General features: G+C 42.8%; 2 protein-coding genes and 1 long non-coding RNA gene across 13 annotated transcripts in view; 2 read left to right on the top strand and 1 right to left on the bottom strand.

Moving 5' to 3' along the window:
- TIPARP (TCDD inducible poly(ADP-ribose) polymerase) overlaps positions 1 to 18,015 on the bottom strand; it is a 43,359-nt gene extending 25,344 nt beyond the window's left edge. The window contains exons 1-8 of one of the 11 annotated variants that reach the window (XM_072868060.1): positions 17,871 to 18,015; positions 16,807 to 16,897; positions 16,079 to 16,223; positions 10,299 to 10,412; positions 8,190 to 8,305; positions 6,600 to 6,708; positions 5,333 to 5,448; positions 2,910 to 2,978 (exon numbers count right to left, since the gene is read on the bottom strand). In XM_072868060.1, the coding sequence (XP_072724161.1) occupies positions 2,910 to 2,978; positions 5,333 to 5,335 (72 nt within the window). In that variant the 5' untranslated portion in view covers positions 5,336 to 5,448; positions 6,600 to 6,708; positions 8,190 to 8,305; ... (2 more) ...; positions 16,807 to 16,897; positions 17,871 to 18,015. Of the gene's footprint in view, positions 1 to 35; positions 55 to 2,866; positions 2,979 to 5,332; positions 5,449 to 6,599; positions 6,709 to 8,189; positions 8,306 to 10,298; positions 10,413 to 16,078; positions 16,492 to 16,746; positions 17,347 to 17,870 lie in introns of those variants that run through there. The other 10 variants (XM_072868062.1, XM_072868063.1, XM_072868064.1 and 7 more) reach the window with 10 other exon arrangements.
- Positions 2,612 to 5,339, top strand: LOC140654604 (uncharacterized). The gene is made up of 3 exons (XR_012043462.1): positions 2,612 to 2,810; positions 3,475 to 3,770; positions 5,080 to 5,339. It is a non-coding gene; the product is annotated as an uncharacterized lncRNA (long non-coding RNA).
- On the top strand, positions 17,426 to 21,336 carry SSR3 (signal sequence receptor subunit 3). The gene is made up of 5 exons (XM_072868079.1): positions 17,426 to 17,631; positions 18,327 to 18,453; positions 18,897 to 18,995; positions 19,950 to 20,081; positions 20,793 to 21,336. Exons 1-5 carry the CDS (start codon positions 17,493 to 17,495, stop codon positions 20,857 to 20,859), a joined length of 564 nt encoding a protein of 187 aa, XP_072724180.1. The 5' UTR covers positions 17,426 to 17,492; the 3' UTR covers positions 20,860 to 21,336.
- The last annotated feature ends 2,763 nt before the right edge of the window (positions 21,337 to 24,099 follow it).

A 24,099-nucleotide genomic window follows, 5' to 3' on the forward strand; every position in this document is an offset into this window, starting at 1 on the left:
GCCCTGCCCGCCCCGCAGCTCCCTCTGCTCCTCACATGTTCTCTTCGCTGTTTTAAATATCGCTTCCCGAGAACGCTCGGCAGCCAGCTGCGCGGCCCGGGGAGGAGCTCCGGAGGCGGCGGCGCAGCCGCTCCCCGCCGCCTGGGCCCAGCGCCCGGCCCGCCCCCTCCGCCCCGCTCCGCCCCGGCAGAAACCGCCGGCAGCCTCCCCCCGCCGGCAGCCTGCGCCGGCCGCCCTTCCCTCGGCCCCGGCCGTCCTTCCCTCGGCCCCCGCCTCCCCTGCCTCGGCCCCGGCCGCCCTTCCCTCGGCCCCCGCCGCCGAGGGGTGCCGGGGCAACGCGGGGTCTCCGGCATGGAGACAAAGGCAGCCAGGCTGAAGCACGCCCGGTTCCCGCAGGCGGGACAGCCCTGCGTGTCTAAAGTCCCCATACCGAACCCGCATGTGACACCAGAGAAAACTGAAAGGACGGTGGCTAGATCGCTCCCAACAGTAAAGGGATAAGAAATTCCTTTGCGTTTCATCTACCGTGCAGCAAGCATTTCGTTTCACCCCGGTAAACCTCGCGAGCCCCAGCGTCTTACCGACGCGGGCCGTAAGGAGGATTTCCTCCGGCAAAAAATAACTAGTAGTAGGCCAACGAGAGCGCACAGGCGTGCGTGTGTGCTTGCACGCGAGGAGGGAGCCGCTTCCGAGAACATGCAAGTTTGTCAGCCCTTGCAGCTTGAAAGTCACGCAGCACGTCGGAATAAACAGTCCTCGCTAAAGCCAAAGATAGCGCGCTCAACTTCCAAATGGTACTGCATTTCACAGTGTAAGTTACTCAAAGAACACTAATTAATGACTAAGAAGCAAACCAGAAGCCCATCCTGGAACAAAGTCACCGTGACTCATTTTCTGTAGCTACACGGCGTGAGCTCAGCCCCTTCTCGACAGGGGCTGCCAGGATTTGGGACTGTACTCGTCACTGCCTGTGACACATGCTGAAAAAGCATGAAGTACAGCAAATTTAATGAATTACAGTAAGTTACTATTTATTTACATGGCGTATAAGTGGAATTCTTCAAGAGCATGGTTAACTTTCCTTTGCCCAAAGGCCATTAGCATGCTGTCATCTTTTGGCTGCACACAGTGCGTGTGCGAGAGCACGACGGGTTAGTTCAGCTGCTGGAGTGACGGCCTGGGACGCTCCCCTGGTGAATCACACGCGCCTGTTGCTGTCGAACGTTTCAATACGTCCATCGATTCACAGGGACTCGACGCCAGTCGAGTGCATCTGCACCACTAACTTGGCCAGATAAAATAACTCCTAAAGAGGTAAATAACTTCAGAAGGTAAATTTTATGTTGATGGAACACCTATTATATTATTTGTGTTCTTGTTTTCTTTTTCAATAAAGCCAGTCTTTCATTCCTTATGTATGTAAATGCTCAGTGATTTTATGAAATTACGTATACAGAGAATACAGGCGTCTGGAAAGAAACTGTCATTTTGAGATGACATAAGCTTTACAGTGCATTTTGAGAATGCCGCACAGCTGCGTTTATAATGCAGGGAGAATATGCCAGTTCTCCAAACAAATTACAAAAATTGAGCTTCATGCAGTTGGAGCTGACTTCTTATAGAATGACACAATAGAGGCTGAGTAAAGAAGGCATCCGTATCTACAGGAGCTGAAAACAAATTATCATCTGCAAATTAATTGAACTCACTCGAGTGTCTGAAACATCAGACAGGCTCAGCCTTGCACTCTGTCTGGACAAAACAAGAGCTCTACCAAGCACGGTGACTGGCAATGTGTCACATCCTCATTTAGTGAGGAAGAGCTGTATACACACTCGCATTTATCTTCTATTACCAGAACAGAAATTATCTGTTTGGAAGAGCTTATTTCATGCATGGGATATAAATAAGTAGCACATATGGCTGAACTACACACTGAGGTACACACAACTCCCCCGGCAGTGGGATCGTGAGGATGTAACTGAAGAAAGGAGGAGGCCTGGAATAACCATCTTTCTCAAAACAAATGTATAATTAAAGGAAATACATCACGGCACACCAGCAGATCATACGCCCACTTCTGAGGCTACCCCACACAAATATATAAAGAAACTATGACCACCATGGAAGTATGAGCTCATTTTTAAATACCCCTTTAAATCTTAAGCAAGAGAAAGCAAGCTTTAATTATTTCTTTCAGATGGTAAACTGCATCAGAGTGAATGCAGTAATTTACAATTCTGACTTGCAAATAATGGAATAACCAGTATGCACACTTCACTTATTTGCTGATGAAAGGAGGGAAATGTCTTTGACTTAAAAGTTCGTGCTAAAAAAAAAAATTCTCAGGCTCCAACACATTTTTTTCGAGTGACAGAAACAAGACCTCCTTTTCTACCTCAATACTTGCACAAGGAACATTCCTAACTTCTTAAAACACATCCCATTACAGGAGGGTTAACTGTCCTTTTCTGATGTTTTATATGAAGTCAACAAATGTTGGTGGGAACTGGAAGGATGCTGCGGAACAAGGCGGCACGCAAAAGGCGTGCTGCATCTTCTCAGTTCCTCTGAAGCCATTAAATCCCAAGTCTATCTCGCACAGACTCTTGCTCTCTGCATTTTCAGCAAGAAGGAGAAGGGAGAGGAACAGTCGCAGCCACAAACTCTTATTTTAGCCCAGTGTATTTCTGCCAGATAATCCAGCAGAAGAGAAAGCTGTTAGACTCCACGTTCTCCGTCTTCCACAACTTCTCCCCTCCCAACAAGTTTAAGAGGGGTGTAGGCCACCATTTTAAAATCAGGCAACAGTAAGAAGGTTCCAATATAGCCCAATTAATATGAGACCCAGAAATCGAAGTCTAACCTTTTCCACAGTTGTATTTCGCATGTTCTCAGGATGCCTTTACCTTGCAAACTGCCTCTTCACCACCTTTGTTAGGCTGCTCTGATGGAGCACTCCATTTAAGGTACGCATTCTGGGAGAAACAATGAGAAACTACTGTCAACTTACTTTCCAAGGGAAAGTACAGGTTTCTGAAGGAAAGTTAAAAAAGAGGGCCATGGTGATGCTAGACGTGCCCACTTGCAGTAACACATGGGGAAAAAGCGATGGTTCTCGTCATGTAAAGGTAGAACTGAGCTATGTTGAAAGCTCTTCTGCCAGCAAATCGGAGGGAAAAACTGTTGGCGGTGGCTAGCAGCGGGTGTGGGGAAGCCCTCTCATTAAAGATCGCAAACCCCTGCGGATGCACTTTTGGGGATGTTGTGGGTTGGCACTTTTGGGAGCAAAACCAAAGCAGTATCTAGACCAACATGTTTTAAAACCTTTTTCTTCTGATTCTTTGTAACTAGGAAAAGAAGTTAATGAAGCTAAAAATAGTTCCCTGCTGTCAGGATATCTTTCTAAACTGCATCATCTAGTTCAGTCAACTGTCCCAAACTTTTAACACATTTACATTTTCATTTCCTCAGTTATGGAGCAGGTGAACATTGAGACTACTGAAAAGAAAAGGCAGGATGTTATGCAGTGTTATGCGGCACAGACCTTTCCATAGTATCTGAGGCGGCCTTTCCAGAAAAAGTGATTCAAGGTCATCATGCAAACCCATCGGTACTGCAAGACTACTTTTCATTGATAGTATGATAATTCATTTAATTGATAGTGCGATAATTCACAAAACCACCGCTATCATTCCAAGATCTTGCTACTCAGCACAGAAGCTGCACGACTGAAACTCATGCTTACAGGAAGTTACATGGGTTGGAAGGTAAGTTATTTTGAGATTACGTATAATACTGTGCTTAGGCGATCTTCATTGATTTCAAGGCATCAAAAAAATCCTCTTGTGAGGAATCTCAGTGCTACTGTCCCCAGTCTATTTTAGACACGCAGAGTATAACCAACCTACCTCACTTTACACAGCAAATCAAGAGGAGAATGAAGTTGACTTCAGTGGTACCAGAGTTTCCTTCAAGAACTCCGCTATCATTTCTCCAATTTAATCAATCGCTACACAACATTTTACTTTTTTTTTTAAATTGCTTTACACCACTGGATTTCCCACTATGTACAAGTAAAGAAATCAGTACATACTATTACATACTATAAAATACTTACATCTACAGTTCCAGGCTTTTTTTTTTTTTGCTTAATATTATTATGTAATATAATCATATTAATTTTTTCTTAATCTTGTCTGCTATAACAATTACGCAAAAATACAAAATGAGATACAGCCAAGGTTAAGCAACAAGCCAGTGGCAATTGGAAGAGGACACAGGTCCCTCGGCTCATACAACAGCACTTGGGACATTGGATCAACCATTCAGCACTTCAAAGAGAACACACAAATGTATATGGCTCGCTCTTTGCTAGGTAGCAGCAGATACGAATGCTGAAAATAAGAAAAAGGAATGTAAGTTGTTATTCGTAAGCTACTGAAACATTATCGTTATTTGCAGTAGGAAACAGACTGCAAAGTTATACCACCTTTATTTTAGTAAAAGTACTAAACTTCTGACTTTGATTTAGCAGTGGAAAAACCATCCATCTATTCGTGTTTTACAGTACTGAACAAAAGATGTACGTTTATTACAGAAATCAATATGAAACTCAGGAATTCATCTATGTAGCTAATTTTTACTGTAAGGCTTTAAAATTAACCAGAGATGTTTTTTTTCCATACCAATGCTTGATGGCAAATGCTAATTACTTTCAAATAATGTTTCAAGCCCTACCCTTGTTCTGACATGGACACGTGCCAGCAAGTCAGCTTAGGTAAGTACCAAGGGAAAAGAAATGTCAATGATGCAGACATTTTTTAAAAGTTAACAGCTGGGAAAAGAGAATCTCTGATCAGTTCACCCTGTTACCAAGATGTGCTAGCTCTTCCATACCTATTAGACTTTTGCAGTAGTCCGTTTTTCATAATATGAGATGTCAACCTATTACATATAGATTTCTTTTTTCTCCCTTACAAGTTGCGTAATTAAATAATTATAATATTTATTTTCTGTGCATATTTCTATCCTCCCTCTTAATACCAAGACCGGTAATTTTAATTGGTTTTTTTTTAGAAGTGAAAAAAGTGCTTGCTGTGTTTATATGAAGGTGAAATAACGCAAGCCAGTTTTCACTAATGAAGAGAGAGGAGGGCAGCAAAGGTTTACTCAGCACCTGTATTGGGGTAGCCTTTGCTGGAGTGACACCTCGTGGGCTACATCTTGCTTTGGCCTCTCCTGAAGATTAGGAGGGCAGAAATTTCAAGGTCCAAACATGCCGAGATTAAATTTTCTGTTAATTCAAGCCTCCCTCCACTGGAACACTCACCATTGACTGAACTTTGGCCAGGCTGGTACATACAACTTCAGGTCAGAAGGAGGACCTCCTGGGAGTGGCAAATGCTTCATACCAGAGCCTAGAAAAGAAGCTGGGACCCTCCTTTGCTGGGGGGCACAGAGGGGGACATCTGTGTTGTGGATCTATGTTTTTAAAAATGGCTGACTTCCACAAACTGTCAGAATGAAGAATTGCTTCTGAAAATGCCGTTATATTCAGAGCAAGGTGAGCAGTAAGTAAATGACTATAGTAATTGCTGTTCCTCCTTGTGCCCTACTGCTATCGGACACAGCCAGGAATCTTGGAGCACTAAGCAGTATTGCACATCTGGCTGGTAGATGCATTTGGCTCTTTGGAGGACAGCAGTGGCCTAAAACCACAGTGTTTTTAAGAAAAATATAAACATAGATTATTCTTCTGGTACTATCCACAAGCAAGTAAAAAAAAAAAAACCCACCCTCATCTGCTTATACATGATAATCTAGAACTGGTGTAAATGGAAGAAAGTGGCTAGTTTATCTAAGTCTTTAAAATAAAAATCTTCTTGCTAGTTAAATGACATATTCACTGTGTGGTGGTGATTTTTTAGTAAAACCTCATATTCTTCTCTTTTACACTGCTCAAAAGAAAAGTATCAAAACTACAGTAGTTCCAATTCATCAATATTAGTAAATGAAACCTTTTGAATCCAGACCCAACTTCTACTTTTGCGGCTAGCAGTAACAAAAAATAGTAATTTCCTTGGTCTCAAATTCACCCTCTTTTAATACCTTGTACCAGTAATTAAAGGTTTTAAAAGCACACCACTCTGTTTCTCTTATTTAATAAAACTTGAAAGTTTAGCGAAAACCGCATTTCTCAGAAAAAAAGATATTAATCATATATTACACATATGAGTATCGCCACACTTCTAGATATTTTGCTGACTATCAGATAATCTTATCTCTCTAAGTGATTTATGATTCATGTATTTGGACAGGGAATGCATGATTCAAAAACGGGTCCTTTTCCTGGAAAATTTGTTAAGAGTTAATCATTTCTGCAGAGATATCTTACTATCCTAGGACTGCAGTCTTAGAGGATGGACCTAGAACTTTGGCCTACACATGCAGCAGAACACTTTAATGCTTTTAGCATATCAGTACGCTAATGTTATACAAATTAAACTGAAGCATTACTAAAAGTTCCCATCTGTCTTATGAAACAAGAAATAATTTTATCACAAAATAGAAACAGACAAAAATTGTATCAGTCATACTCAAGTCAGCAGTCTCTCAAGAAGTCATCTTTCTAGGTGGAGTTTTCTTCTGCAGCTGTACTATCCAGTGTTGTACCAGTTTGAGAGGAAAGTTAATGATGCTTCAAAACTAAAAAAAAAAAATAATAATAAAAAAAATCCTCAAACCTTATTCTTAAAATGCATGTAGTGAGCATTTGCAGGGCATCAGGCATAAATTAGGAACAGGTAACACATTTCAGTACGCTAAAAAAACCCCAAAAGTCTCAACAGCATTTTGTGACTGGAGTCTGAAGACAGCCTTTCATCAGTGTGAACGGGACTTCTGGAAACAGTGCCTCTTGTTCAAAATTAAAATTCCTGACTTGCTCACCCGCAAAGTATCATGTATCCAGTTGTGTATTTGTTACAGACCGGAGAGACGCTCTGGGACGTTAAACTGATTAAAGCATCCATCCAATTTTGAAATTGATTTAGATACATGAGTTAATGCATAAAATGATAGAAAATAGGCCCACAATGGGGACACGCTCACTTGGTTTATACGCGATTTTGTTGAACTGGTGCACCCTCTTGTGGAAGTCTCTTAAATCCATGTAGATTTCGTTAAGGCCAAGGCAATGCTTACCATGCATCCTTAACTCATACGAGCAATACAAACTGATTCATATAATACCATGTAACTTTTGAGAGTTTTTGAAGGTTAATTCTACAACGCTGATGATTCTGGAACACATGGATCCTGCCACAAGGTAAGTGGTGATGCGTGGATGGCAGTGCTTTGTTTTTACTCCTTTAGGCTGACTCCTAATTAAACTAAAAGAATGGGAATGTTCCTTTATAATGCAGTGTTGGCCAACTAAAATTTAAACAGTTCTAAAATTAACAGCTAGCTCTATCTAACAGACAGGTAGTTTACTACCTACATGTAAATAATGTCCATTCTTCAACCAAAAATTCCAACAAATTAAAAAGGGACACCTGGAAGGTAACAGTACGGTAATATTTTACACCTGAAAAAACAGCTAAGAGCTGCTCACTATAGCAAACCTTCCTTAGAGCTTTAGTTACCCAGTAAAACACTGATTCTACAAAGACCTGCAACACCCTCGAAAAGTTGAAGGTGTGAATGAAGATCTCAGTAGACATCCCTTGAAAAGGTCAAGTCTTACAATATAAAAGGGAGAGGTATTATAAATTTGACTGCCATTTCTCCAAGCTCTGCATGATTCAAACAGCAAGGAGGAAAACAGCAGCATTCACCTGTTAAATTTTAAAAAAAAAAAGAACGGAAGAAATTAACACTAAATTCAACAAACCATTTTTCTTCTAAGAAGCAGGAGATGAAGAACAAAAATCTGAAGCTCAGGAAATATTGTTACTGTTCGAATCCTCAAATTTAATTGTGCTTCCTGAAAATGGCAATAATAATGGAAATTGTTCACAAACATATCACGTGCATCCAATGGGCTAGGCACAGTTCCAGATCAGCTGTAGCAACACAGTAAAGTTCTGACCCTGATTAATGATACAAAACCATCTGGAAGAAAATGGGATGAGTCCTTCATTTTGCCTAATACATATGTAAGCAACCAACTAGAAGAGACGCACATGTTGCTTTAGAAATCCTGCGTGTCTTCCTTCAGTGCATGGCATACAGTTTGTCTCAGTGTTGACTCCCAAAGCCTCCCTGCTGTGGATATTGTGAGCAGCTGGATGGATACAGTCTGCAGAACACATAAATAAAACCACAGCGTTAGATAATATCATGCAGAAAACAGCAAAATGATTGCTATGTTCAGCAGATGTTCTTTGTCTGAAATAGTGACTATGAGTAGGAGAGATGCTCTGCTCTACATTTTAGAATGAGAATATGCATTTGGAGGATTATTCCTTTATGGAAGAATTATTGTGTGGGAGTACACTATAAATGCTTTATTTCTACAATTCAGCAATCTGTGTGTTGCTGAATTCAGCATTCCAGAGGGTATAGGATACTGCCTTGCTATATTAATTCTGTTCATGAAGATTTTTTTCTTTTACATTTCCTAAGGTTTTTTAAATTAGGAAAAAAATGTTACTTGGAAGAATTTCCTCTAACATGTAGGTCCAGGTTGAGTCTAGCCGTGATTGGCTAGCTAGAAAACACAAAGCTAATTCTGTTTCCTGTGGATGGATTAATCTCCAATCTATACCAATATGGCATGAAATAAATGAACCTGAATCAATTCTATCCAGAGCTAGCTCAAATGTGCACCGTGTTCAAGATCACCACAGGTACACAGCTATACTGCTGCTAAGAGCAGTTCCTTACAGCTGCGCCACAGAAGTTTTGAACTGCTTTCCCGTAACGCAGGCTCTACATTAAGCTCAGTAGATCCAACCTGGAGAAGAACTAGACTACTGCAGACACCCGAGTGGCTGTCCGTAGTTAGCCTGGCTCCTGTCTTACTGACTAGGTCTAGCTCCACACCAGACTCCCCGAAGCCAACGCTGCTGCTGCAGAGCACACCTGCACGTACCTGGACCTTGCTTCCTTGCGACAGATATCCTGTCAGAGCTTTCTGTCCCAGCTAGGAGGTGATGTCCTCCTCAGTGCTAGCACTGCTACACCCAGCCCGACTCTCACAGAATCCTCAGTATTAGTATTAACCGGATTTCTTCGTACCTCGACTTTTTATTAATTATACCTGAGCTCAACCATCACCTAAAGTTCTAAAGCTGGCTGGATGTGATTCCTATGTATTTCATTCTGTACAGACCATTATAGCAAAATGGGTATTACCATGATGAGTTCAAATGTTTGCAATGCCCAAGGCCAGTCTGTGTTACATATGATTACAAATAACCATGCAAAAGATTAAGTAGTCAGAAACATCCCCTTTTATTCCCTCATCCAAACATTCTTCACGTGATACTTCAGTTTCTAGTTCATCCTTCTTACTTTAGGTATTAGCATTTTAGGAGCCATCAGCACACGGATGGCCAACTCTTCTGACAACACATTACAGGCTAAAATTTTCCTATGGCTAAGACCCACAAGATGTTTACCGAACTCAAGGCTGCAGGAATGGGAAACCCCAGAGGTAAGTCACAGGTGGAAAGCGACACCAACCACCATGAGATCCTCCTACACTGCTAAAGGATGGAGCAGTAGTGGGTGGGTGGGTGGCAGGATGACACAATTCAGACTCAGAAATCCCATCTGGCCGACTTCCTCCCACTAACAGGGATTCACACTGCTGAATTGGACCGGCATAATCCCACTGCAGATCACCTGATATATCCCTAGTGTGGGGACTACATGTGAACTGCTTATAATCTTCTTGCTGTTAAAGAGACACAAGCTGACTATCCCACATTAAAATGATTGTTTCTGATTGCCTGGCATCCTTCCTGCCTAAATATAACCACAGGCAGGAACTACATGGATGGGCCCAACAGGCAGCAACAAACCTGGGCCCTACACCAGTGTTTCACCACCTCAAGTCACACCCTCAGCTCATTTTGCTATCCTACTGCCTACCAATTGCCTTCCACTCACACAAAACACAATCTGGTAGGTCTGCTTAAAGACTCGTTCATTCAACTTCCTCAGTCTCTCCTAGTGCAGCCCTTGGGCTGAAGCATTAATGACACAGCTTACAGGCTTACTTTCACCCTGTATTTCTCCACCACATCATAAAACACCAGTATGACCTGTAAGAAAGCTTACAGTACCTCCATGATAGGTGGCACACCCATCAAGAGTCCTCCTGAGCAGGTGAAAGTTACGGTTCCTCAGTGGCCTCCACACAACAAATGGCTTGACTGCCATCCTCGGATCACGTCTGGCTGGAAAGCATACACGTACAACGTCAGTCTGCACAAACCTCCACAGGACCCAAAACAGGGGGTTTTGTGCTTGACCAGAATAAAAAGTGAAAGATATGCAAAAGGATTAAATAAAACACTGCAATTTTGCATTTCCTGCTTTCAGAAGCTTTTATTTGGATTATCTGCAGGATACGCCTGCAGATCTCAAAGCAACATGGGAACCAGACCTTGATGTTTGAGAAACAGATGCCCCAAATACTGAATATTAGGTTCATTCTTACCTGTAGAGTTTAGTTATTTTCCAAATATTGCACTTGATACTGCTTTTAAAAAGTGTGGTCAGTTCCATACTCTATCTGGGATAACTGCTGAGCAAACCAGACCCCCGAGAATCTATTTACAGACATTATTTCATTCATTTGGTCTCCACGCAGCAGAACCTATCAACCAAAACTTTGAAAATGCTAAAGGAGGAAACTGGAGCAGATGAGACCATTTCAAGACACCAAAAATGGGTCACATACTACCCTGAGCTCCCTTCAGATACAGCAAGTGTCACAGAAATCCAGCAAGTCACAGCTTTTAGAAACTAAAGGAGAGCATAGCAATCCATTATTTCAATGCAATGTCCTCAGAAGGTAAAACAGCACAGCTCAGGGAGCAACAGCACTGGATAATGTACTCTGCTTTGTTCACCTCAGTGATTATTGCATCTTCCCGTTTCCTAACACAGAGGAGCGTAACTCAGACGTTCTCCTCCACTTACAGAGTCACAGATTCTTCCCAAATTCATACCCAGATAAGAAAGCTATCCTCTCAAAACTGTGTCTGGAAACAACAGTGGTTCAAGACCGTGCTATTCCTTACCAAGGGCCCCAGACTGCCCCTCCAGCTGTGCTCTTTTGGGGGCTACATTGTAAACCACACTGAGGAACTGATTTGGCTGAAAAATAATACAGCCGGATTATGTATCCAATTTTAAACCTCAGACACCACAGAATGCTTCAAAAAAAAGCACAGCACACAGAGAAGAATTGGAAAGCTTCTCATCAACCTAGTTCACACAGAGATAGCAGAAGGCTCTCAGTTTATGAGCGTCATGCATGTTTATTCGAAGAAGGCTTTTCTTTTGTATTTCAACAATGCCCTAGCAGCTGATCCAAAACTCAGAACACTAATCCCTTACTGCATCATAAATTTCAATACATCCAAGTAAACATGGGCATTTCAGAATATTAGAAGAGTTCAATTTTGAACAAAGAGGGTTTTTTCAATCTTAACTATAGTGAAGCTTTTGCTCTGCTCTAATTTAATTCTTGGATATAGTTTAGGCCACTGACTCTGGAACAAATGCCATTGAGAAAGTTAGTTTGAATTTAGATTTAGACGTGAATGTGAAAACCTAGCAGTTTCCAAAACTATGGAATTTATTTCCCAACTAACAAGTGTTGGGGGGGAAGGAGGGGATGTAAGAGGAAACACGGAAAGAAATCTGTCCAGATTTCTTCTAGCCAGAATGAGGAGAATACACAATTTCTCCCGAGAATTGCAACAGACAGCTGCCAGATTAAGTCTCAGTCACGAGCTTTTTAGGCTGTATCTACACTACTAGGAAATGTTCTCATTTTCCGTGAATTACTTAAGTTAAAACAACAGAGTAGGCAGAGGTCTTCCACATAGGTGAAGTGAAATGGTTCAGCTAGAACAATTAAATAAGGGCAAAAGGAAGTGATCACCCCCAGAGGACTTGGCAGTGAAATGGTTACCGAAAGCAAATCATAGGTATCATTTCTGTGCTTAACAAAAACCCTTTTAAGAGAAGCAAACAAAAATAGAATGGTTGGTAAGTAGGCAGCAAAATTAATGGCTGCAAGGTCAGCCAAGTTTATGCTTTAGCTTTGGATGTACGTTCAGAATGTAGTTGCATATGGAAAATAAAAAGGTATTTTCATATGAGTGGGGTCATTCCTCTGGCTGTGGTATGATTTAATCTAAAATCCACATAGTACCAGCATATAGATAAAGAACTGAAAAAGATGCAAGAGATTGCACAGATGCTTCAGCTCCACAGTAAAACATCAAATCCAGGGTAAACACTGACACAAGGCCGAAGACACAGTATCATTTTTAGACTAACTTAAAAAGAGGAAAACATACACACCCGCAAGTACAACAGAATTACACCACTGGTACTATTGAAAAAAACACGTGCAAGCATCTGGAGACAACATCAAAGAAATTAGACTCTCCTTTTCTGAAAGACAGCTGGACTCATTGCTCTCTTACATTCTATAACCAGCTGAAATAAACAATTTTAAAATATCAGGTATCTCTTAAATGTATCTCTGAAGATTTACTCTGACAAGCTAATGTTATAAAAGCAAAGAACAGAGAGGGTGTATCAAAGTCCATGTTGAGAACATTTGTTTTGTTATAGAGATATTAAGGGTGTGCACTGTAATTCCACACAGCACACAATGTTCTGCATTCCTTTTACGAACATGAATTGTACACCACCACAGAGATGAGCTATAATCACCATTGGGGTGACACATATTTTAATCACAAATATTATTTTCTGTGGGACTCAGAGAGGATTCTTGCCAGTCAGTATTTCTTGTTGATACAACTGTTACTGTTGGAATGTGATAGTGATCACTATCCTGAAAAAGACACATTCCTGTCTGAAGGTTTTTAAGAATTCTTCTGTTAAACAAGATGTCAGCTACCACAGTAACTAACGACCGAGCAATTCACTTAACTATAGGAAATACTGGAAAGTCCTAACATTAACACTAGATGACAGCAAAGATGGTCCTATTTGGTCTGTTCACACACAATGTATTAATCTCAAGGGATTTTTTTCCACAGGTTTTGCAAGCTAAAAACCAGCTATCACGAGCCTTTGAAGTAGATTAGAAGGACTGTATAAACCATCAAGCCGTAAGATCTTGTCATCTTTTCAGCAGAGCTATGCCAAGAAAGAACCGTAGCTCAAAGCAATACAGAATTTTCAATACTGTTGAGAAGTCTTACTCGCAGAAACAATCTCCCTGTGTCCCCAAGGGCATAGGCAGGCATAGCTGGGCAAGTGTAATCAGAATCTGACAGAAAGGCCACTGTACGCAACATGAAGAAACACAGCAAATGTAGTTTGAAGATTCTGTAATATATTAATCTGATGGAATGGATAAATAAAAAGAGGGAGAGAGAGAAATAAATGTTCAGAAAGTTACTAACCAATGACCAATAATAATCAAGATGTTCAAGACTGTTGGCTACATAAGTACAGCTACATAATCTCTGGCATCCACCGTAGGAATGCCCAACTCCTCCCACCCCACACGCAGTCCAGACATCAGTTACAACCTAAGTATTCCTGCTCTGACCTGTTGGCAACATGCGGGAGAAAAGGAACCGTTATCAGGCCAGGACAACTCCATATTGCTGTATTGCTGTTTGCTACTGGAGCTACAAAGACTCATAGCTCTTCAGTCCTAGGGCACCTATTCCTGGCGCTGATGTGGTGATGGAAAGAGCCACCACAACAGCTTTCTGGTTCTGTTCTTGATCCACCTGAGGTTGCTCCCTGTCTGTGCTGTCTTATGGGAACTTCCCCTTCTGCACATTAGGGAATCTTTTAGGATTTCGAGACCTAAAGGAAGAGATGGCACAAATTAACCAACTGAAAAAACCCTAGTAATAAGTTACGGACTCATCAGGGGGGTTTTTGTTTCCATTTGGTTTTTTTGTGAGATAGTCATATTAATGAAAACCATTCTTAGACCTTGGGACATTAAGATTCATATTAGCACAGAAGATGACAAATAAAACTTTCCTAAAGTGCAGACTTATTTACCGTTAACCACCTGCCTTGGAGATTCTACCTGCCAATCGGACACAAATGTGTTTTGGAGACCATACTTCAAACAGGTAAGTGGCAACAATAAAATAGACGAAACAAATCCCACTGGGAAATGTCACTGCCCTCATTTAAAATTTTCAGCTTGGTCCAACTTAGAAATTTAGAGAAAAAGTGAGAGCAGTAAAGATAATCCATGTATTTCCAGAATATGGATCACTGCTTCTGTGTTTTAGAAAGAAATTTTGTAAGAAACATAGTTCATAAGTTACAAAGATAACAGCATGAATATTTCTATTATCAGGAGAACTTTCGCTTGTGGGTCATGGAGCCATTGTTCCTCTGATTTTGGTGCCCTGTGTTCCCAATGGCTTCTGAATGAGGGTTCAGACAAGATGCAGTCAGCACAATGCAGATTTAGGCACTTAAACAAAAACTTGAATTGTTTCGACAGAAATCAGTGGCCCAATTTACTTTTGGGAACTATGACATACTTAAAGTGAGTACGAAGCTTCAGTGACAGTTTTGTTGTATGCGGTGTTCTGCTTAAAGCTACAGTTTGCCAGTGCCAGGATTTTTAAAAAAGCAAAGTGCTCATTTGTTTTTTCAAGGAAATCTTTCATCATTCCACTGTCTAAAACGATGTCATGCTTCATCTTAACGGAGAGACAGATGGTCACCAGGCAGATTTTGTTCCAACATGATAGCACCCCTCCCATGTAAACCCAAACCATGAACAAAAAGTTAGACTTAATTACATTCCACCACAACACAAAACAAATTTGCCCAGATGAGCGGAAGGAAGAAATCTGTGCAAGAACAGAGTCAATGATTACATCTGAATCTTGAAACAATCTTAAACGGAATCTTTCCCACGGTTTCCAACTACTTTATACAACTCTAACAGTGTTCTTTAATAAGAAAATTCTTATGATTGGTAACATTGATCACATAGTGATGTTACCTAATACGCATTTAGTTTTAACGTGTTATACAAGAAACCGAGACTGATCTCCACTCCTGTTGGAGTACCATCCTCAGAGCAGATTTCAGAATGCCATCTAGTTGGGCAAATAGCATTTCCTGCCAGTGGAAGCCAGAAACTGCTGAAGCCATTTCAGAGCGGGTTAATATAACCCAGAGATGCAGGGCATAAGGAACAGAGACATTAGAAAGAAGAGGTGTGTCATGTAACAGATACCCACAAAAAAGAAATGAATCAGTGAAAGTCAGGCAATTTTGCAAGTCCAGTGAAATATATGCATGCATCTTTAGGTGCTTAAAGATCTTGAAATAACAATCCACTGAAGCAGCTCTGATAATCTCAGTTATTTCCACAAAGAAAATTATTTCATTAAAAAAGTCAAGTTCCATATTGTTTTTAAACAAATTTTGATTTGGTTTGAGTTTGGTTTTTTTCCATTTTAAGACAGCCACAGAAATATTTAGAAATTGAGAAAATACAGCTCAAATAATATTATAATCTGATTAGGCGTGGGAGCCATCACCAACTGCTCAACAGCATTAAAAGCATCTATGAAGGACAATGCCTAAGTTAACATCTAGGCAGAGGAAAGCCATATATGTCAGTTAACTGCCGCGACAGGGCGACACGCGCCGCCTGCTGATTACGAATCCCATAGGACACATGTTTCCCAGCAACAGACTACCCCATCACTGGTACGTGACCCGTGGCATTACTCCTGACCATGGGGTGGATGAAGGGGGACGGCTGGGTCCCCGGCTGTGGCAGGTAGGGAGCCGCAGGCCCGCCTTCAGCACACAGGCACGGCTGCCACCACTGCGATCGATTGGTACTCACGGGTGTTTCTGCTGGTGCTCAGAGCTCCGCACTTCATCTGATCGGCTGACGTGTCGGCTATCCCAGCTTGGGAATCCCTGCGGTAGACCTATTTCCTAGCCAAGAAGGAAGGTCTCGCTAGCAGAAGCGTAACTCCCACAGCTGCCTGTAGATAACACAACATTAGCGATCATTCTGCTAGCGCGCTATATTCAATACACTTCAAGTCATGAAAATCCACTGTTGGTTTGGTCTTGGACATTTATTACAAGGTCAAACAGCAGAGTTCTACTGCACTTAAATGCTTTATAAATCTCTATCGTAATGAATTATGATTTTTGATCATATAACTTCATTTCCAGCCAGCATTTCCTCGTTGCGTGCACTTCATAACTTTTCTTGCAAGCAAAGAATATTAGTAACTGGGGGGAAATAAGTGGGAAGAATGACTTTGATTAAATTTTAAAGAGATACACACTTTGTTAAATAAAGTTTCCTCAAATGTTATCGATATTAAGGAAAGTGCTGTCCCAGGAGACAAGGTGTGCCATGGTCACCTCAGGCCATCGGGCAACATCCCTAAAGCTGTATCGCTTCATCCTAATACGGTCACCCCAGGCCATCGGGCAATGTCCCTAACGCTGTATCGCTTCATCCTAAAGCCGTATCACTTTGGCAAGCCCTCACACCTTCAAGCGAGACACTACTGTCAGTCCCCAGAATGTCTGTGGGCTCCCACATGCCGTTACCACAAACTGCAGGTGGCCCTTAAAGAAACCTGTGCAGACCACTCCATGGCTTCCCAAGCTGGTGGTGGCGGGGAGAGATTAGGGAACACTTCTGAAAGGGAAAACAGTAAAGAAATGCTTTTAGACGGGTAACTAGACTGGAACGTGTTAAAAAAGAACACGCCGGCAATTGTACCAGTTCTGCGGGAGCTGGAGTTCGGGTTTTTTCCCGCTAAGAGGAACGTAAGGGGACAGAGGCCGATTCCCCGCGGCGCTTCGCTCCTTCCCCACGGCAAACCGCCACGGCTTCAGCCGCCCCGGCAGCCCCGGAGGGAGCGCGTCCTCCGGCGTCCCCGGCGGGTACTCACTTGCCTCAGCCACCGGACCCGCGCTCCCGCAGGCCGCCGCTCTCCCGTGCGCTGGGCCGCGGCGCCGGCCAGCCTCCGGGCGGGCTCCGCATCGGGGCGGGCGAGGGAGCGGCGTGGCCGGGAGGCGCAGCGCCTGCGGCGGGAGGGGAGTAACGGCCATAACGGCCATAACGGCCGCACCGGCCTCGCGCCCGCGGGGGGCGGCGCCTTCCCGCCGCCCGCGCTCACGTCCGCGCCACCGCCCCCGGAAGTGCCGTGAGGGGCCCGCCCCCGCCCCGCTGGCGGCCCGACCCGGAAGCAGTGGCGGTGCGCTGACGGTGCCAGGGCCCGCGTCCCGCCATGGCTCCCAAGGGCGGCCCCGGCGGGCGGCAGCAGTCGGAGGAGGACCTGCTCCTGCAGGACTTCAGCCGCAACCTCTCTGCCAAGTCCTCTGCGCTCTTCTTCGGCAACGCCTTCATCGTCTCCGCCATCCCCATCTGTGAGCGGCGGGGAGGCCCCGGGGGAGCGGTGGGGGCCCTGAGGGAGGGAGGGAGGGAGGGAGGGAGGGAGGGAGGGAGGGAGGGGGGGGGCGGCGGCGGCGGCAGGCCCTGAGGGGGAGCGGCAGGCCTGGGGGGGGGCGGCAGGCCCTGAGGGGGAGCAGGGGCTCCCCGCAGCCCGCCTCGGGCCGCTGGCCCGCTGCCGGGTGCGGGTGGGGGTCCCCGGGCTGCTGGGGCTCACCTTTCCCCGGGCCTGGCCGGCTTTGAGCCGACCCCAGGCGGGATGATCTTGGCTGTCTCCGTGCCGTGCTAGATCCAGCTTCGAAGCCGGTCCTGCTTGGAACAGCGGGCAGGGTGGTTGGTCTGTGGTTCGTAAAGATGGACGAGCTGCTGGCCGAGCACTGACGTGTCAGCGGCAGCGCTGCGTGCAGCGGGCGGGCTGGCTTAGCTTCTCAGCCGAGTTTGACGTGGTCTCATAAGGCCCCTTTCAGCCAAAAGCAAAGCACATTTCTCTGTTCGAAAGTATTTTTTAATGCAGTTCGGAGACCTCCAAGTGATTTTGTAGGAACTGGCTTTGGTCTGGCAGAGCCAGTGCCCAATTACAGAGCTGGTGAGCTGCGTAGGACTCCTGTGGGGGCATTTTATTTGGAGAAAGAAACCATTCAAAATGTCTTTTTTTTTTTTTTTTTCTTTTAAGGGCTTTACTGGAGGATATGGCATATGGATCTCGTGCAGTCTGCAGTCCTCTATAGTGTAATGACCCTCATCAGTACCTATCTAGTAGCTTTTGCGTATAAGAACGTCAAGTTTGTTCTCAAACACAAGTGAGTTTGGTGGCTATTTGAAGTAGAATTTATTATTAAACAATTTAACAAAACTAGCGTTTACAACATTTCTTTTTTAATGAAGAAGAACGTCTGAAATGTTACTCCAAAAACTAATTTACGTGGAGGTGTCTCCTAATTGGTTTCTGTCATCTCTCTTGTAATTATGGAACAGACTAGTCTTGTCAGCTACGAGTTCAATGAAATAGCAAAACTACCTTCGTTCTCAGTGGGTATTGCCACAAACTATATTTAACTAACACTTTTAGTAATTTGATTATTACCTGTTGTCCCTTCAACTTGGCAAAACTGTTTGGTCTCTTGGCAAAGTTTTTTCTTCACTGTAAATACAACTTCTGATAATCCCAGGGTTAGGGTTTTTTGGTTTGGGGTTTTTTTTTTTTTTCATTTTTCAACTTTAATATAAATGGCATTTCTTACAGAGTAGCACAGAAAAGAGAAGACGCTGTTTCCAAAGAAGTGACTCGCAAGCTGTCTGAGGCAGACAATAGGAAGATGTCTCGTAAGGAGAAGGATGAAAGGTAATCCTCTTCGTTCTCTTCTTTCTCTCCCTTGTTCTAATACTGCCTGGTATCTTTAAGGCTCTAGGTAGGATATTAGGGACTGCTGTTTGGCCATTGGGTTTTTTCTGTATTCTGGTAAGTAGAAGCTGTACTGTCACCTCTTCATACATCACCTTTTTGAGGTGAGTTATCAGTGAAAGGTCTCAAACATTGAAACCTGTATCGATAAGGTCCTATAAGGCAACCTCTCAGTCCTTGAGCTGCAAAGCAAAACAACTTATTCTACAGGCCTTCTAATAACTCTCTGAAGAGTAAGCATCACGGCTGTCTTCAGAAATAAGCTCCTTTTCTTAAGGACAGGCTAGCGCAACATATTTTGCATAGCGGCACGCAAGTTCCCTCAGAACAGCATTTCCATATGCTGCTGGACTGCACTGCTAATCACTGGTTGCACTTGTTACCCCTCGTGGTTATAACTGGCACGTCCCGGTATGCAGATTTCTACTTTAATAGCTCATACTAATATCCAGGTGATGCCCGATGAGTGTATCGGGAAGCATTTAGTATTAGAGTAGATGCGCGTTATGTACAAGACGCAAGGACGTGAACTGTCAGCTCTTTGGAGAAAAAAGCCGTAGCTTCCCTTCTAATTGCCAGGCAGGCTGGTAGCATCCAACAGATACAAACTCACAAAAAGTGTTGTTTATAAAGGGCTAGGTTTGATGTGCCTGCTAGGAAAACAAGCGTAAGGCAGTTAAGCGTACAAGTGCATCGTGTATGCAGGGTTTTGTCTTTAACTAATGAGTTGGCTGGTAGTTCTTGCTGCGCTCTGTCTTTTAGAAGCTGGCTATAACAAGAGCAGGGGTATGTGGTTTACTACACCTCTGGGTGTCGATCGCTTCATAATGGTGGGTGTGCCAGGATGTGCATTGATTTAACTATGCCTGAAATAACGTCTCTACTTCTTCCTAGAATTCTGTGGAAGAAAAATGAAGTTGCAGATTATGAAGCAACAACTTTTTCCATCTTCTACAACAATACTCTCTTTCTGGTCTTGGTCATCATTGCTTCATTTTTTGTGCTGAAGAACTTCAACCCCACTGTGTATCCTTTATTACCACACTTGAAACAACCAGAGCCCTACTCCTGTTTGTTGTCATTAGTAGCTGTATTTGTCATGCGGGTTGTGAGATGACTCTGTTGATATGTGCAGTTCATTGCAGTACCTCAGTTTAGAAACACTCTAACATAAAAATAGAGATTACAAAAAAAAAAATCTCCCAATCATGTAAATGTTTAACGTCTGACATGAGATGTTTTCAGGATATCACTTGGACAATATACAGAAATTCTTATGGCTTTCCCATTTCAGTTGTAGTTGTGGAATGAGGCGGCAGCTCATGTTCATACAGAAACGCTGTGTCAGTGTTAGTTGCCAGGTGCTCTTATGTCAGGGAGTGTTTAGTTTCAGTAACTTCACAAGTAAAATTTTTTTTGTTACTTAGGTAAAAACGTACTGCCGATCAGGACTGCATCTGTTAATTAAGGATCTGCAGTATTTAACAGTATATGTAACTACTTTTAAGAGAACAGGCTAAACTTCAGGGTGTCTTTAATTTTGAAGTTAAGAACATTTCAGTGTCCTGCTAACAGCCTTGATGGTAAGCTGTATTGCAGGTTACGATGTTGCAATTTTAAAACTCCTGCAGAGAAAGACCATTTCAATTCCTTGTTTTTCATAAAACTTCTACTAAATGTTCTGTACAAAAGAGGTGGTATCTTTACAAGTATATGTCCTTAACCTTTTCCTTACAGAAACTATATTCTTTCTATAAGTGCTTCATCTGGACTGATTGCTCTGCTATCTACAGGATCCAAGTAGCCAAAAAACCCCACACCAATTTATTTCTGTGAGAGGGTTCAACTGCCATACAAAAGTTTACGGGTGGAATAGGAATACATTTTTTATAGTGTGACTGCTTGAGGGTATGGGGGGAGGGTTTGAATCCAAAATGGTCGAATTATATTTACTTTTGGTATCTTTACATGCTATTATCCAGTAACTGAATTAATCCATTTTTTTACTTAACAACGAAAGGAAATGGTGTGTGAGTGGTCACCAAACGTAACCTTTCTGAAGCACCGCGTAGGTGTGGTGGTACTACAGACTATTAGACAAGTACACTGTAAGGGACTGCTACACAGCAGCACAAACGCTTGTACTTAAAACCTGAAACAGAATTCCCCTCTAAGTTTGGTGACTGGTGTAAGAGCCAAACTTGCTGATCGTAAAAAGTGACAATCCACCATTTATCATTGTAACTTGAGAAGTTTTAATAAAAAGGAGGCTTTTTTGTCATTTAATTCCTTGTATTTCCATTCTTAGTGTAAAAAAGAAGAAAAAAAAAAAGGGTATTTTCATGGGCAAGCAGTGTGTGTAGGTTTGTCTACTGTTTGTGCTTCCAGATGAGAGGAGTCTTCTGCAGGTCAGCATATGTATTGTTTTCAGTGGAAACACTCCTCATTTTTAAGTAACTTGTAGTCAGGACAAAACCTAAACAAGGTGTCCTAGAAAAATACTTTTGAAGTGGTTTGAATGTACTTTTTTTTTCATTCATCTCTAAAGTTGTAAATACAAAGAAAAAAACCCAAATCTGCCAGTTTTCCTGGCACAGCTTAACAAAAATGCTTTAGCTGGCTTTTTATAATGGGTTTATCAGACAATCCTTTTGCTTTTTTCGTGCTATCAGTGAAGCAGCTGTTACGTTAAACGCTAAACTCTGCTACTATTAATGGAATCGTATTGTAGAAGTTACAGGTTTTGCCATTACAGGAATCCTAAACAGGGAAGAAAGAGAAAGCTTATAATCAGATTTAATATAACAATTACTTTGCTAATCTTTACTTCAGTAAGAGTTGCATTTATGTAAAATATAGTAAGATGAAGGTTCTGAAGTGCAGGAGACAGTGTATCTGGCTTGCCTTAGAGTATGCTGAGTTTGTAATGTCTCTCTTTCTGACAAATGCAACCAGGACAGCCTCACGAAACTACTACCTAATTACCCAGTGCCTGCCGACTATTACAATACTTCTCTCTCCAGCATCCTTTGGGATTGGGGTTGGATGAGGGTCTTCAATCTCCACTCTCCACTGCATAATTTACTTTTACTTTGCTTCCCAGTAAAGGTAATAGTATTCATGTGCTTACATCATGAAAATTCCACTGGTTTTGGTGCACTGTAGACCTGCCATTGAAATTACTTTTCTGGTCAGTCATTTAACACTCTTCAAATGAGCTTGATTGTTTTCCCTCAACATATGTGGATTTTTCTTTATCGCTTCTGCCTGCTTATTCGCTACTGAAAGGAGCCTTTCCATACTGCTTGCATAATTTTACTTTCCTTAGCCTATCACTTATAAAGGATATAATTTGTATGCATTTTAGTCTAAGTATTTAGCACATGTAAAAGAAATTTCTAACGAACTTCTGTAAATGGTCAGAGTCAACCATGAGGCCAAGGTGACCGCTCTGTAAGCAACAGGACTTGAACGTTGCTGTTTTGCTGGTCACTGGCGATTTGCTCAGCTCCCACCAAAAGTACACAGTACTTAAATTCAGACACGTGAACAGGCAACGCTGATATGCTCGTGTTAACTTGTCAGCGTCAGTGGGGATAAGACTGACCCATCGGGCATTTTAGAAAGCGGCAGGCATATTTTCCAGGAAGTCTGCCGTCTAGAGAAAAGTGATTTAAAGCAGTGCTTTCTTCTGCTATTACTGTCAGTTGGCTGAGTCTTTTATTAACAGCTTTTCATCTTACCTGAGTTTTTTGGTATTGACAGTTGCTGAGGCCTGGAGCACAGTATGTGTCAGAATTTTTCTGGAGAGGGAGCTTTGCGGCGCTGACAGCCTGAAACAAAAGCGGGTGGGTTGTCTTCTACAGAAAGCCTAGTCTTTTCTGTGGACTTCTTCCCAGAAAACTGCTGCTGCTGCCTTGTTGGTGTTGGTTTTTTTGGCTTTTTGTTTGCTTTTGAGGTTGTTTGTTGGTTTGTTTGTTTTCCCTTGCAATCCCCACTGCAAGCTGCACCCAGTTTCTTCAGTATAACGCTGAAGGTTAGCCTAAAGCTAGGCTACTGCTTTTCATCCCTTTGCCCTTGGAGCGTTAGGCAAGCTGACTTTCAAGTTTTTTCTCTAAGAAAGGGACAATGCCATCTCTTTTTCAATTTAAAAAAAAAAAAGGTTAGGAATTAATATATTTTTAATGTATTGTTGGATTCCCATATATCTGAGAAGGGGAAGAAAGAACATGAAATTGTGCCTCCAGAGGGAAGAAAAGGAACTAGTCTGCTACTAGGAAAATAATCACACTGTTAAAATAATAAAGCTGTTAACTGTATAATGGTCAAAGCCTTTGTGCTGCCTGGGAAGCAGATTTTAAAATCCTTAAATAGTTAATTTTCCCAGCTAATACTGCAAAGTTAGGGGATGTGGCGCAGTGAAAGTAATAGCGGGGAGGTGCCAAGTGCTTCGGTGGCGGTCCCCACCTCAGCTAGTTGTGACTGACCAGCCCCGTGTCATTTTTGGAGAGGCTGGTGCCTGACCTGCAGTGGGATTTCACTGAACCGTCAGGAGGACGTTCACGTTGTGTTTATTAAAGCCAAAATGTCACATAGGACCGATGCCTGCCCTAGGAGACTACCTTCTAGAAGTACCTTCTCCAAGATGCGCAGCCAGACCAGACCAGACCTCCGCTCCCCGGCTGTACCCGCTCCCCTGGCCCAAGGTCATTGTCCCTTGCCCGACCTGGGTACAGCTGAAGATCAGTGTTTCCCTGTGGAACGATACAGACCCATTTTCAATGTAAACCATTGCTGTTTCAAAATCGGTCTCACTGTTAGTAACAGGTCTCTAAGTATAAAATTAGATGCACAAAATGCTTTTATTGTGTCCAAGCAGAAGTCAAAGTCAGACTGCATTTCTGGATATACAGCAGCTAAGTTCATTTACACATACCATAGCTCATTGCATTAAATACAGGAGAAGACAACTCAAGTAGCGGTATCCGTTCACGTGGCCCGCCGAACGCCGCGCACGCTCTGCGGATAGCCTGGAGTTAAGGGG

Source organism: Ciconia boyciana, chromosome 7, assembly GCF_034638445.1.
Source record: "Ciconia boyciana chromosome 7, ASM3463844v1, whole genome shotgun sequence".
NCBI classification, from domain to species: domain Eukaryota; kingdom Metazoa; phylum Chordata; class Aves; order Ciconiiformes; family Ciconiidae; genus Ciconia; species Ciconia boyciana.

Excerpts from the sequence above, each read along its gene's own strand:
- SSR3 (XM_072868079.1), top strand. The coding sequence starts at position 17,493 with ATGGCTCCCAAGGGCGGCCCCGGCGGGCGGCAGCAGTCGGAGGAGGAC. Across the intron at positions 17,632-18,326 it reads CGTCTCCGCCATCCCCATCT|GGCTTTACTGGAGGATATGG; the intron begins GTGAGCGGCGGG and ends TTTTCTTTTAAG. Across the intron at positions 18,454-18,896 it reads AAGTTTGTTCTCAAACACAA|AGTAGCACAGAAAAGAGAAG; the intron begins GTGAGTTTGGTG and ends CATTTCTTACAG.